The sequence below is a fragment of the Biomphalaria glabrata genome, chromosome 6 (assembly GCF_947242115.1).
Source record: "Biomphalaria glabrata chromosome 6, xgBioGlab47.1, whole genome shotgun sequence".
NCBI lineage: Eukaryota > Metazoa > Mollusca > Gastropoda > Planorbidae > Biomphalaria > Biomphalaria glabrata.
The window spans coordinates 1,574,097-1,589,498 of NC_074716.1; the positions used below are offsets into that span (position 1 = coordinate 1,574,097).

Consider the following 15,402-nt stretch of genomic DNA (forward strand, 5'->3'; position numbering starts at 1 on the left):
GTCTGGAGTTCATCTATTTGAGCTTTCAGTTCATCTAGAGAATGTAGAAATCATTAAATTATTGCATAATAGAGTTTTCAGTTCATCTAGAGAATGTAGAAATTATTAAATCATTGAATAATTGAGCTTTCAGTTCATCTAGAGAATGTAGAAATCATTAAATTATTGAATAATTGAGTTTCAGTTCATCTAGAGAATGTAGAAATTATTAAATCATTGAATAATTGAGCTTTCAGTTCATCTAGAGAATGTAGAAATCATTAAATCATTGAATAATTGAGTTTCAGTTCATCTAGAGCAGCGGTTCTCAACCTTTTATGTTCAGTGACCCCTTTTTACACCCCCCACTCTGTTGCGACCCCTTCCACACACACACACATGCAGCAATAGAAGAATAGACAATAATAATCCATATTTTCAATGGTCTTAGGCGACCCCTGGTAAATCGTCAATCAACCCCCAAGGGGATCGCGAACCACAGGTTGAGAACCCCCGATCTAGAGAATGTAGAAATCATTAAATTATTGAATAGTTGAGCTTCCAGATGTACAAACAGTTGACACAATACACTTTGAAACTGTTTAATAAAAAAAATATTTTTTGATAAGCTTTATATTAAATTTTCGAGAGGTTAAATTACCTAATGTCTCCTATTCTATGCAATTACACTATTACAAGTTGTAGAAATGCTTGGAGAGACCTGATTAAAACCAGCAGAGTAATAACCAAACATAATTGTAAATACATTAATTGAATGATTCTCGTTTATTACTGTAATGTATTATTAACAAATGTACCTAGTGTAGACACCTGCTCCTCTGCTTCAACAAGTTTCTGTTGTATTAATTTGTTCTCTTCTGTCAATTCTTGGACTCTGTTCTTCAAACTTTCTACTTCATTGGATGAAGTGCTACTCTGTAACACATATCAGTATACACACATGAACATTTTTCTACATTTGAAACATGTTAAAAAAACATGTAAAGTCTTGCTTTATTGTTTACTTAATTAAAACTTGAATTTATTTGTTACTTTTTTTTGGATTATAATTAAAAATTGGTGATTCAAATTTTGGTGACATATCTTATTTTTATGTTATATTGGTCAAACTTTTTTTTAAGTTTCTATTAACCTACAGAACTAAAGATGTTATTGTCATGTATCAGTTTTAGAACCCCTGTAATATTTGGTGACTAGTAGTCACTGAATGATTCCGTGCTAACACCACAAGATTTTGTCTGCTGGTCGGGGACTGACCACGAGGTGGACACAACAGTTGTTTTATGCCTCTTGTAGATGGAGGAGCGTTATTATCTCCTTAAGGTATATTGTATGAGCACTGAGTAATTATTATGTAGTATGCTGTTCTTCTCATTGGATTATTGTTGACCATAGTTTGTGATGGCTTATGATGCCAATATCATTTGTGATTTATCTTATATGTAATAAATTCATGTCTGCTACCAGTGTGTTTATTAGTAATTCTAAATGTTGTCGTTGGAGACTTTAGTATACAACTGTGTTGTTACGCACTTGCAAATCTAGTGCGTCTAATAAAGTATCTAGTTAAGAAGAACATTACAGACGTACCAGAAGAGGTACCTACAACATACACGACATTCGCGTCATCACGCCTTGGACAACAATAATCCAATGAGAAGAACTGATACATGACAGTTATTGATAAGTTAGAAAAAGTTGTCATGCTAAAACAATTCAGTGGAACTCTTGAGCTGACAATTATTGATGTCAAATGAATCGATTTTCATATTCATTGCCTAATAGTAAGTCCTCGATCTGATGATGCAGTGGACTAAACATGCCAAGACTAACGAGCTCTCTTGCCTGAAGCTTACTGATTTATGTGACAGCTACTCGCCTTTACCCCTTCACCTGTCAGAGATAACATTTCTGTTGGACCCAATATCTGAGCCACATGTGAAGGTCATAAGTTGGACTGGTTGTCAGAGGCCATTTGATATCCATGCCATTGGAAGCATTTTATAGGTAATGTAGTGCTTATATCTAAGACCACTTTCAGCAATAACAACCTAATGGAATCATGAAGTAGATAAAATAAAACTAACCTTGAGTTCTGCTAACTGTTTCTCCAGAGCTTTCACTTTAGTTGTCATCTGAGCTTTTACTTTGAGTAGTTTACTGTCAGTTGGACCTGCACTTTCTTCCCCTGATGATCTAGATTGAAGTTCTTTCACCTGATAGTAAAACAGTATACTGTTATCTTATCTTGAAAACTTCTAATGTGTAAATTAATTTAGCACAAAAACCTTTTCATTTAGCACAACAGTAAAGGTATTATACTGCATTTAATAGCTATTTTTATTTACATTTACTTTCTAGGTTATAGTAGCTATATTACCAGCGTCTATTATGTATTAAACATTCCACATCTAATGCCTATGTTACATCCAATAATTATTTGTGATTCTGATAACTGCTGTCTAAAGATATGCATTTTTTTTTCATTTGTTAAAATTCTATTTCTCTATTTGCTTTACCAACAATGCTCATCAATGATATAGTAGTATATATTTTGTAATAGGTAAACTCATTTTACAAACTTCCATAGTTAATTGTATTTAGGAAACATACAAAACATTTCTATTACCTGCTGCCTTAACTTCTCAATAGTAACTTTGTATTCTTCTATTTGTTGATTCAGGCTGCTGGTCATTTCTTCCCTTACTGCTACTGAATCACTTGACTGGATCATTAGAAACAGTAAGGTCAATAAACATTTTATGTATGCTACTAGCTGTAGTTTTAATCTATAAATCTGTTCTGAACTACATATATGGGCTATTTTTTTTTATTTCTTTTTAGGGATATCACTTATTAGTAAGGCTTATTTTAAAGTAAATTGTGGTTAGATGACAACAAACAAATAAATTAAAAAGAAACCTCCATTAACATTTTCAAAAGTGCCCCTCCAGAAAAGTAGGAACTAGTTAACTTTTCTTTCCAGTTCCAGAACAAAAATTAATAAAATATGAAGTAAGCAAAAAAAAAAAAAAAAAAAGTAGTGATGACCTAACTTTACCTAAGACTTAGAACCTAGACTAAAATCAAACTCAATCAAAGATTTAGAACCAAACTATGACACTAAAACCTAAGTTTACCAAATATTAGAAAAACCTAGCTCTGAGACTAAAATCTTACAATCTTACTTTCCCAAAAACTTAAAACCTAACTTTGAGACTGAAACCTAACTAAAACCTATGTAGGATGGCTGCCTGGTCATGCGGTTTGCATGCTGGACTGTCGTTCAGATTTATCGATGGTGCAGGGTTCAAACCCTGCCCGCCCCCATCCCCCGTCATCCTGCGGGAGGTTTGGACTAGGAAGTAATTATCTTCAACTCTGAAGGAACATCCAAAACATGTAAAACATTTTACAAACATTTTGACCTGAGAATAAAACCTAACCTGTTCTCTTTCTTTTCCAGCTACAGATAAGTTGTAGTGTTCTTGCAGACGTCTGTATTCTTCTGTAGCCTGGCTGTATGCTGCTTCAAAATGTGATAATCTAGAGTGGAGGCTTTCAAGTTGCACTGCTTTTTCTGATAACTGGGAAGGCAAATATTACTATGATAACCAGAAATGTTTTTAATTTAACTGCAATGCTATAATAAGGTGTCATTATAAGATCATTCAATTTACTAAATACTTAAATAATCTACACACCACACATTGAATGAAGCTTATAACAGGTACTAAGTAGCTTAAGTTCAATTACTAGTATTGTAGACTGTTTCCCATTATCTACATTGTGTTTATGTTATCAAAATACAACACACCCCCAAAAGCCTTGATAGCTATGTAGTGTTTGACTATTTCATTGCCATGATATTCCAATTTTCATGAATGCTTTTTAACCACCACAATATCTAGACATTTATTTTTTTTATAAGATATATCTGTATTATTTTTTTTTGTAAGTAAGCAAAAGGTGAATCAGAAATAATCTTTTTACAAGTTTATTTAATAATTAATTTTTTAAAATCCTTTTGTATAGGGCATCTTTCATGATACCGCAGGGTCAGTGCACAATGGTTCAATTTAGTTTTTTTACCAATGGGGAGGGGGTATCTGGAAGTAGGTTTCTGTGCTGCCTTTAGCTCGAGCCCCACTTGATAGGTATATAAGCGGCTTAAGCCACACCCCACTTGGTAAAATGTTTTATTACAGATAAAGAATTTGATAATTTTTCAAAAATAAAAGAAATGCACAGATTTAAAAATCCTCACACTAAAAGCTTAATCTTAATTTGAATGCATAAATTCAACAACTTATTTGTAACAGCTGTTAAAGTAAATGTAGTACTTATTTAACACCTATTAGTCATAGACTGCCTAACACGTGAAAAAAAAATCCTTTCAATTGAAAATGTGTATCACCATAATTATTTTCACTGGTATTGATTGACACATAATTACACATTAGATCACAATACTCTGATATATTTCAAAAACATTAAATCTTGTTGGAAGCGTGGTCGAGAGGCTAAGTGCGCTTGAACTTGGCTTGTCTTGGCTACCTAGAAGGGGGCTCGAGGTTCGACACCCGACTCGGGCAGAGTTGCGTTTACTGAGCGCCTAAAGGCAGCACGGAAAACCAACTCCTAGATACCCCCTCCAGCCCACTGGTCCACAAATGAGATTGGACCAAAAGCGCTCTGAGCATGCTATAAGCATGAAAGTAGCGCTATATAAAAGCTATAATAATATAATAAGAATAATTTACAAAGACATATCTGGATACATTAGCTTGATTTACACAAAGCCAATAAACACATTACCTCAACTTCATGCTTCTCAACAACATCTTTTAATTTTGTCTGGTATCTTAGTTTCTCTTCCTTCCACTGCGTTTCTGTCTCGACAAAGTTGGCCTGAAGTAAAAGAACTTGTTCTGAAGTAACCTGAAGCTTTTCTTTGAGGAAACGTTGAGCTTCTCTAGACTCCGACAGCTGTCTGTCTTTTTCTGCATTCTCAGCTTGAAGAATGGAAATAACTTTCAGCTGAAATTAGACAGTGTACTATGTAGTAGTTCAAGAATAAAGTCATCACTTAAATGTTTACAAGTCTTATAGTCAAAGAGGATGGCTGCCTGGTCGTGCGGTTTGTGCGCTGGACTGTCGTTCGGATTTATCGACGGTCGAGGGTTCAAACCCTGCCCGCTCCCATCCCCCGTCGTCCTGCGGGAGGTTTGGGCTAGGAAGTAAACTATCTTCAACCCTGAAGGAACATCCGAAACATGTAAAACATTTTACAAACAAGTTGAATCATTAATATAATCTAGTAATGGGCTCACCTTTGCTTCTAGAACCTCATTGATATCTTTGAGTTTAGTTTCCATCATGTGTAAAGCATGATCTTGTAAATTGACATTTTCTTTCTTCAATATAGCTTCTAAATCTTTTTCGTGTTTGCCTATCAACTGCACCAAATCATTTTCTCTGAGAGATAACTCAAGGTTTTTCTCATTTATCACACCCTGCAACCTGTGGATTTGTATTCATATAAAATTAGCTTTATATTGTATTTATTCTTCAATCTAACAGTCTTATGCCTTAAAAAGATTAAAACTATTGATAAGTTAAAATGTATATCAGTTGAAGTCACAGCCTTACAAGTTATTTTGTGAGACTTACAAGGTTCTCTTTCAACAAAGATTTTGTAAACAAGAGTTAAAAATTCTAATTTCACTCATAATTACTCTTACACTAGGTGACATCAAGACTTAAGTTGTTATGTGCTGCTCTGAAGAGATAATGTGTACTGAATGATACCTCAAAATGTATGTGAACGTGAAGCTACCCCTGTAACAAGTGTAATCAGGAGTAGCAAGAGTAAGTGTATTCAGATTTGAAAATAAATGATCTACCTCTTTGTTTCAGCATCCATCTCACTTAGCATTTCTTCAAAATACTTTTGTGATTCTGTCAACTTGATGTGGAATTTTTCAGTTTCAGATTTTAGTTCTTGCTCTTTCAGCCTCATCTGTTCAGTCAAAAGATCTAGTTTCTCATTGGTACTCTCTACCCTAGAAGTTAGTTTAGTGATCAACAAGGCTTGATCCTGTACAGTTTGGTCCTTCTCTCTGATGTCATTCTGCAAGACCTGGACCACTTTATCCCGGCCACGAATCACTTCATCTTTTTCTCCAGCAAACTCTTGCAAGTCCATCACCCGTTTATCTTGCTCTAAAAGTTTGTTGTTGAGCTCCATTATTCTCCTGTCTTTGTAAACCATCTGAGCATACATCTGACTCTACAACAATAAAAAAAAAAAGATTTATTTCATCTTACCAATGTTACATTATTCAAACATAATGATAAAAGTACACACAACTTGGCACAAACTTTTTTGTCCCATCAACCCTTATTTGTATTCATGTTGATCATAGACTTCAGTAATTTACTCCCTGCTAACACAATCATATGTAGTGTTTGTATTTTTAAAACAGAATTATAATTTAAACAACTTTACTAAAAAAATATTTGGTTAATACTTTTCTCACAGAGATTTTAATAATGTTATTACATTTATTTATTTTGTCTGAGCAATGTGAATACATATGTATCTATAAATATTTTCTTCAAATTTCAAGCCCTAAAACATTTTTAAAACTTCATTTAAATTTAAAGCAATTTTCTAACTAAGAAGGTGATTTCTCTGAATGAAATTAAAAAAATGTTGTCATGGCATGCCTGTTATACAAATATAGTTTTAAATCAGGTCTAAAAAAATATATATATTTTATGATAATGAACATTTCTGAATTCAAAGAAAAGAAAAGCTATATATGTCAAGTCAATCATGGACAACAGTCTTTCAATACAAAGTGCAGCCAACAAAACCCATCAAATATCAATAGATACAATCTCAAATCAAGCCTTATTTGTGGTATGAGAACAACATCTACAGTAGCCTGTGACTCCAATATTGAATCTCTAAGGTTAAGGTATAACAGAGCAGCATTGGTGGCTATTGAAAGATACAAAAGCTTGGAACCATCCTAACAAACAACTGATACAAAGAAATAGGAAAACAAAATCAAAAGAAGCAAAGAACTATGTTTCAAATTACATATAAACTAGCGATAAACCACCATCTACCAAACAATAGAACAATGGAGAAAAAATTGGCAGATTCTCATCCATAGCTCCTGGACAAAATCTCAACCAACAATGAGAACAAAATTATTAAACAATAACCTAACAAAGGAAACTAGAACTCAAAGTAGGTAGCCTACACAAATACAAAGTTATTCATAAACAGCTGTCCACGGCACACTCCTTGGCACAGACTACTAAAGAGCTTAATTATATACCTAATATAACATGTCCTGATTACACACAAAAAAGTTATTGAAGTTTAATCAAAACAGGGTAGTGAAACACAAATGAACACAATGAATAATTCCATTGGAACCTGGAAAATAATTACGGAGAGAAAGAGTTAACTGTCAGTTTTCTTCTTATTTTTTTCTTGCAACTTGTATAGGAGAAAAAAGAAACCTACATTAAAAAGTTGTAATAGTTTCTCTGCAAAGATTCAAAGTACAAATTATTCTGGAAACATTTCAGCGAAACTGAAGCAGCAGAGAAGTAAAACAAAAATATGTTCAACTGCCACTATGTCCACCAAATCCACATAGTAGTGCGTAACATAATATTTATCTCAACATACATGATAAAGAAACACCTGATATGTTAAAGAAATAGCGATTTTACTTATGAAACAAATGAATCAATTGTGTGGTCATGAAATATTATCTTTGTTAGTTTTTGCATTTGATTAATGATACAGACCTGCCTACCAAAAAAAGTCCAAATGCGTAACGCTGATGGTCAAAATGCGTATTTTGGCACCAGAATGCGTAACACTTAAGCGATCCACTATTTTGATATATATATATATATATATATATATATATATATATATATATATATATATATATATATATATATATATATAATATTAGATCTAGATGTCATGATTAGATCTACAATCTAAATCTAGATCAATAGAATATAATATTATAATCTACTCTAGATCTGGGCTCAAAAGTGTTACCGATGCCGTGGATCCGCTACAAACGTAGGTCTACTCCAAACTTTCGTAGGCCTACCTTCATCCTTGATCTATTCTATACCAAGACTAAGAATCTAGTCTAGATATAGACTAGATGGTAGTAGATGTTATCGATCTAGATCTAGTCAATCTAAATCATGCTACAACTAAATTGGATCCAGAGTGTAGAGTAATGAAATGTAATAGAACCATGACATTTATTTTTTATCATTTAAAGTAATGACTAGCTAGACTAGATTCTAGTTAGATCTATTCCTGTATAACAAGTTATCTAGATTCTAGATCTAGAATCCAGATCTAGATTAGATATCTACAATGTCACTCAATGTGTTTTGAATAGATAGCACTTCGATATTTTTTTCTATACAAATGAATCAGGGATTCAACGTAGATCTAATTAATTTCTACTAATGAACTTACAAAAAAAAAAAAAAAAAGTCACGTTGGTGTATCAGCTGAGTGATACCAACCTGGTACCAACCCGCCACTCCCTCACTCTCGCGTTCTTCATTTCTAGACTAAATCTAATTGCTGTTAAGAACCAATCAACGTATAGATCTGGACACAATGTGTTCCCCCACCTTTTCTGTCCCCCCCCCCAACAGGACGGCTTAGCGTGACCTCCGTGACCGCTCGTAAGCTAGTCAAGAGAGGGAAAAAAAAAAAGGATACGAAATGCGTAACGCGACGGGTTAAATGCGTATTCGCGTACTGACGGTCATTTTTGGGAGATTTTGCGTAACGAATACGCATTTTGCGTAACGGTAGGCAGGTCTGATGATAGAATGTTTGCTGGCTATTTATGTTCTTTTACGATTACAAATTCAAATAAAAGACATACATTTAAGCTTACCACTTCATCCCCTGAACCCCCTCCAAATGCTTGTTGTAAAGTTTCCATTGCTCTTGTTTTTTCCTCTAATTGGTTTGTCATGTCATGGAGTAAAGCATCACGTTCGGCCATCACTCTCTCCTTAGCTTCCAATTGGTTCTCTCTCACACGTATCAGTTCATCTTTCTCGGCGACAGTTCGACTCTTATCCTCTAGTTTACGTTTCAGAAGAAGTACTTCTGCACGATTCACATGTTGAGATGGAGTGTCACTGTCTTCAACTATCTCCTTAGTCACAGATCAAGTAAAAATACCAAAGTTAATATAGCACAAAAATTTTGTAAATAAGACAATAAACATTCATAAACAGAGATTATTTGTTTCAGTAAAAGAAAAGTCATTGATGGGTAATTTTAAGGTATTTAACAATTTCAAAAGCTGCTTAAAGAATTGAAGTCTTAGAGCTATGGACTATGACGGCAGACTCCTTCTGAAACCTGATTTCCCAAAATTTTACATTTTTTTTGTGTCAGCTTAGGGACTTTAGGAATTTAAAGCCCTCTCCCCATTACTAAATGGTTAGTTTTCACAGAGTGTACTATTCAGTCTCCATCATATTGACAAAAAAGAAAATTTAAAAAAAGGTTCACAAAATAAAGGGCTCCTTCAAAAAGGACCTCTACAAATGATATAATGATATTCAACATCTACTAATATATTTTCTTAATAGTTAAAAATAATGCAACTGATTTAGAGATTTGAATTGTACAAAGGCACATTGCTTATTAAAAGCACATTTCTTATTCCATATATGCTAAGATCATACAAGTGCTGCTTTTTTCCTAGTGCGTTTAGAGCATGGTAGCTTGAATTAGCCAGGAAAACCAATGAATTGGCAGAGTTCAAGTCACTGATTAGCATGCTTGATTAGTTTTACACATGAGATGCATAGGACATAATTATTTTCTCTTTTGAAGTAACGTCTTTAATTTATAAGATAAGATATATTTTTTTAAACTATGTTACAGAAAGACATTCTTCTTCTTCTTCTTCTAGCCAGCTTTATTGCTGCTGAGCTGTGAGCTCTTTTGCAGACTGTGCCAAGGAAAAAAAGTGTGCTGTTTTCTTCAGTTGTTCAGCACTGCCGTACAGGGTGTTGGTTATGTTGGGCTGTAGTGGAAGTAGGGTCTGCCTAAGGTGGATTAGGGAGGGGCATTCAAAGAGGATATGGTTTACGGTTTCAAAGGGGTGGGCGCAATTTCTGCAAAGGGGTAGTTGTGTGGAGTTTATTTTGTTCAGGTGGTAATTTAATAGTGGTGTGTGTCCTGTTCTTAGTTGGAAGATTGTAGATTGTTCTTTGCGGGGGAGGAAGTTAACACTGTCCAGTTTGTTAGGCGTAGTCATTTCTCTGTACATGGCTCTGCCTGTGTTTCCTGATGCCCATTGGTTGAGCCACTCCTCTTTGTGATTGTTGACTAACATTGACCTTAGGGTGAGGTAGTTAACAGGTCTATCTGGTTGTTCCATAGATGAACCTGCCTTTGATAGCTTATCTGCCTTTTCATTTCCCATGATGCCAATGTGTCCAGGGATCCACTGTAGTGTAATATTGATATTTAATTTTGATATCATCTGGTGGATTATCACAATGAGTGTTGTCAACTCTCTTGGGCTGTTTGAAGTGCTGCTGTTAAGTGCTTGCAGAGTAGATTGGGAGTCTGTAAAGACAACAATATCTGATGGTGGTTGCACTCCTTCATATAATTTTTTTCCACTGTCTGGAGTGCTAAATGCATAAATGACACCTTTCTTCATTCATACTTATAAAAATATGAAGAATGCACTTTTTCTACCTAGCTTTTATTCCAGGCTTAAAATACATTCAAATTTAAAATTTTGGGTTTAATGTACAGATCTTAAGACCAAAACTGCTATCATATTTCTGAAAAGTCTTTATCAGTGACTTACTTGTACATCATGACCTTTCTTAGCATCCACACTTTTTTTCACAGCTTTAGCTTTGGCTTGCAACCTCAACTTTGAATTTTTGGCATTAGCCTCCTGGGAAGTTAGAAAAAAAAAGATATACGCCAACAATTTTTAAACTGACTCAACAATAACAACAGATATGCCTCACTGTGCAATTTTATTTTTTAATTGAAATTCAACAATTCATCAGACTACTGCTAACAATTTGAACCAGTAAAAAAATTAATAGAATTAAAATCTTTAATTATATAACAAAGATATAAACATGGGTCAGATAAAACAAGCATCTTTTTTTTTTTTATTTCAATTATAAATATAAGAGAAGTTTAAAAAATCTTGAGTTATTTTGACTAGTGTAAGAAATGTATTTGAAATAAAAGTTTTATTTTCTTTAGAAAAAGTTTTATATGGCAGTTTAAAAAATCCCAGCCAAGATCCCTAAAAGAGATCATGCACCATGGCCAGGTAGACAAACTAGAAGAGGATCAAATGGCAACAGAACATTTTTTCCTTACCTGGAGTTCTTTATCTTTATGTTGTAAAATTTCATCTTTTTCTCTGATCATTGACTTCAGCTGTTGGATCTGAAGTTGCAGAAGTTCCATTTCATTCTCAATTCCAGACATTTTTTTACAATCTCAGAAGATAGTTTACACAAATGACATGCTATTTACAGTTAGCTGTGTGAAAAAAAAGAAATGAAAACTTTAGTTCTGGTAGAATAGAAATACACAGCACCACTGGTGAATCAAAGTTCAGACTTAAGTAATGGTACATAGAAACTATTCTTTCTCCAGTCATGCAGAGATTACAAAGCATTTTAATTATTAAAATTTGTTCTTTTATTTTAGCTGTCATCAAAGTAAACTGATTTTAAAATAATAGTTTCAATATAAAACTCAGCAAAATTGAACTATTTTGGCTAGTACAGAAAGTGGCAATCTTGCAGTGTACAAGTAAGTTAATGGACTCTGGACTAGGGTTGCACCAGATAAACTTTTAATATCCGACCAGAGCCGGATATGGCCACATTGTAGAGCCGAATACCTACATGTCTTGTAAGTAGCTTGTGTTATGGAACATTTTGCACAAATGCTAAAAAACATACATATATCAATATTCATCATATTTAAGAACAAAGGTGACAGAAGCGACTGCAGGAGGGGAACCTCTTTATTATAGGCAAAGTCTTTGCTCGAATGATACTTCCCAGGCTACATAAACTTGCTGATCGAGTCTATCCAGAATCACAGTGTGCCTTTTGCTCAGGGGGATCCACAATTGACATGATTTTCTCCATCCGTCAACTTCAGGAAAAGTGCAGAGAGCAAAGGATGAATTTTTACATTGCATTCATTGACCTGACAGGCCTTTGAACTAGTCAGCAGAGAAGGCCTCTTTAACATCTTACAGATAATAGGCTGTCCACCCAAGACCCAAGTCCAAGCTGCTAAATATTATTGTCTCTTTCCACCAAAATATGATGGGTACTGTGCAGTTCAACAGCGCCTGCTACAAAAGTTTCAGTATTATTCTATAGATTTAGTTATTAAATTTAAGTTATAATACAGTGTATGAGAGTATATCTACTATATGTACATTGTATACTTTTTAATAGTAGGCCTATACCCTATAGATCTAAAGACTACTACACATGGACACTGTCACACACACTGACAGAAGACACCAACTGAGTGACTCAGACAGAGACACTCAGACAGATGACAGTGTCACTGGTGAGTGTGGCCTGTGACTCAGTGACACTGACAGTCAACAGTGAGAGTAGACAGGTCACAGTATGAGTAGACTAGATCTAGACTGTCTAGTGTCTAGGGCCACTAGGTAGGGAGTACTGCGACTAGAGTTGACTAGCGTTAGAGATTAACACATTAGTCTTAGTTAATAGTTACATAGTAGAGTCATACTAGAGTGTAGTACTGTCACACTCACACTGTGATGAATGTGAGTGTGACTGTGTTAGTAGACTTAATAATAAGACTTGTTTAACTTCAAACTTGTTAAAGTTGTTTGGCACTATAGTATTGTAGACTCGCTAGACTCTAGACTTGTTCTAACTTCTATTTATATTATATCTAGAATCTAGATTTCTAATCTATATCATCATGTGCAGACAAGAGGAAGTTGCAAAGAATTCGCTTTTATATTTTTCTATACCTCGATCTAGAGTCAATACCGTGTAAAATTTTGGTTAACTATTTTCATAAACCTAGTCTAGTTACGTCTGCAATTTGTAAACTTATGTTGTTGTTCCTCCATCTTGCGACACTTGGCAATCACGTGACCGGAATCTCAACACATTGGAGTTGTGGTTACTGTTTCACATACAAACTTTCTATAACTTACTATCTAATATATAGATTTACACTTTGAACAGTTTGAACCATATAAAGATTATAGTGTCAAGCACAACAAAAAAATAAGTGAAGACAGTTTTTATAAAAAGTAACTTAATTTTGTCTTAATTAGCGATCAATTCAGTTGTAACTAAACTTCTAATTTCTATGCCGTATATGGTGTAGACTTACTAAAATCCTCCTGCACCCTTCTGCGCATTGGGCAGCAAGCTTATCTTATTTTATCTATTAGCCTACAGACGATACTTCAAAGAAGAAAATAATTACGTCCTACGCATTTCGTGTGTAAATCTAGTCATGCATGTTAATCAATGGCTTAAATTTTGCTTCAGTCGTTTGTTTTCCTGGCTGATTCAGGCAATCCATATTCCATTTTCTAAGGCTAAGGCACTCTAGGTCACTAGGGAAGGAGCACTTGTACGAATCTGTTCTAGCGTATGGAATAAGAAATGTACCTTTATCTTTCTGAGTAGGCCTATTTCATTAGGTTTTGTTTTTCGATTTGCAAGTTATGGTTTAGTGTTTTTTGTATTATAGCTATAATAGCTACTTTACTTATTCTTCTTCTCTCATGAAGTGTCTCTAATTTTAGGGATTTTATTAATGGCCCGGTGTTACTCTAATCAAATTAGAACAAATAACACTGCTCTATTTAGTATTTGTTCTATAGTTTCTCCGTGTTATTTTGAGTTGAGGGATCCCAAACAGAGGATGCATGTTCTAGTATTGGCTTATAAATGTTAAATAGTATTTTAATTGTATGTTTTTGTTTGATTTGTAAAAATTTATTTTAATAAACCATAGGCCTAAGTGTAGAATATTTGTGTTACACAAATAACAAACTAGTGTTTAAGAGGGAAGACATATTAGGAACTCATTTATAACGTAAACACAAGCGGTGTTCCACTGACGCGCTAGTGTGCAAATGTACATAAAATACCAATATGTTACATCTCTCTTCTTTAATTCAGAAAATCTATCTATCAGAATAACTAACAAACTAGTCAACTAAAAAGTCAAATCAGTTCATCACAAATCAAGTCTCTTGGGTTTGTTAACTATTCTGCCTGAGAGTGTTACGTAAGGTTCATGTGGTCTAGCGGTGTTAGAAGAAGCAGTGTGTAGTGGCGGCTCAAAATCTAGTGTAGTATGTAATCTTGGACGCTCTAGATCAGGGGTTCTCAACCTGTGGGTCGCGACCCCTTTGGGGGTCGATTGACGATTTGCCAGAGGTCGCCTAAGACCATCGAAAATATGGATTGTTATTGTCTACTCTTCTATTGCTGTGTGTGTGTAAGGGGGAGGGGTCGCGGCAAAGTGAGGAATTGTAAAAAGGGGTCGCCGAGCTTAAAAGGCTGAGAACCGCTGCTCTAGATCTAGTGGTTCTGGTTGTTCTGAGATGTAGACGTAGAGGGGAAAAAGAAAATCTAAATCAACCACCGGCGGACAATGGTTATGCCTGCGCTAGATATGGCAAAATATGTAGGTCGCAGCTGAGGATGCGTAAACACGAGAATTACTATATTCCTTATTTATCTTCGGACTCGAAGACAAGCCTTATTATTATTATATGTAACTACCTAGAAGATGAAATAGAAATAAACTTGTTCTTTTTACATGTAAGCCTATCATTTCTATTTAGTTACTTGACAGTTTGGCGTGTCACAGCTTGCTTCTCTGCAGTAATTTCTTCCATCAGATTTATGGTTTGTCTCTAGGAAGGGGATTTTTTTCTAATTTGCGATTGTTATTGTTTTACCGCTTGATATCCCTTCAAGATAAACAAATTCATCACTACAAAAGAGCCAACACATGTAGACCTACAATAATCACAGGGGAGGGGCGGAGTGGCTGAATGGTAAAGCACTTCGATTTTGAACCTGAGGTCCTGAGTTCAAATCTCGGTGAAGTCTGAGATTTTGAATTTTTGGGATTTTTAGGGCGCCCCATGAGTCCTCCCAACTCTAATGGGTACCTGGCTTTAGTTGGGTAAAGTAAAGGCGGTTGTTCGTTGTGCTGGCCACATGACACCCTGCTCATTAACCATTGGCCAAGTAAACAGATGACTTTTACATCATCTGACCTAT

General features: G+C 34.7%; 1 protein-coding gene across 1 annotated transcript; it reads right to left on the reverse strand.

Moving 5' to 3' along the window:
• Positions 1-185: 185 nt before the first annotated feature.
• LOC106050813 (kinectin-like) lies at positions 186-13,231 on the reverse strand. The gene is made up of 12 exons (XM_056032074.1): positions 13,116-13,231; positions 11,456-11,620; positions 10,920-11,012; positions 8,973-9,239; positions 5,907-6,292; positions 5,334-5,523; positions 4,819-5,040; positions 3,447-3,587; positions 2,630-2,725; positions 2,088-2,216; positions 798-915; positions 186-241 (listed from the first exon to the last, which is right to left on the reverse strand). Exons 2-12 carry the CDS (start codon positions 11,564-11,566, stop codon positions 186-188), a joined length of 1,809 nt encoding a protein of 602 aa, XP_055888049.1. The 5' UTR covers positions 11,567-11,620; positions 13,116-13,231.
• Between the last annotated feature and the right edge of the window lie 2,171 nt (positions 13,232-15,402).

Excerpts from the sequence above, each read along its gene's own strand:
- LOC106050813 (XM_056032074.1), bottom strand. The coding sequence starts at position 11,566 with ATGTCTGGAATTGAGAATGAAATGGAACTTCTGCAACTTCAGATCCAA. Across the intron at positions 2,217-2,629 it reads TTGAGAAGTTAAGGCAGCAG|GTGAAAGAACTTCAATCTAG; the intron begins GTAATAGAAATG and ends TTTTACTATCAG. Across the intron at positions 242-797 it reads GGAGCAGGTGTCTACACTAG|ATGAACTGAAAGCTCAATTA; the intron begins GTACATTTGTTA and ends TACATTCTCTAG.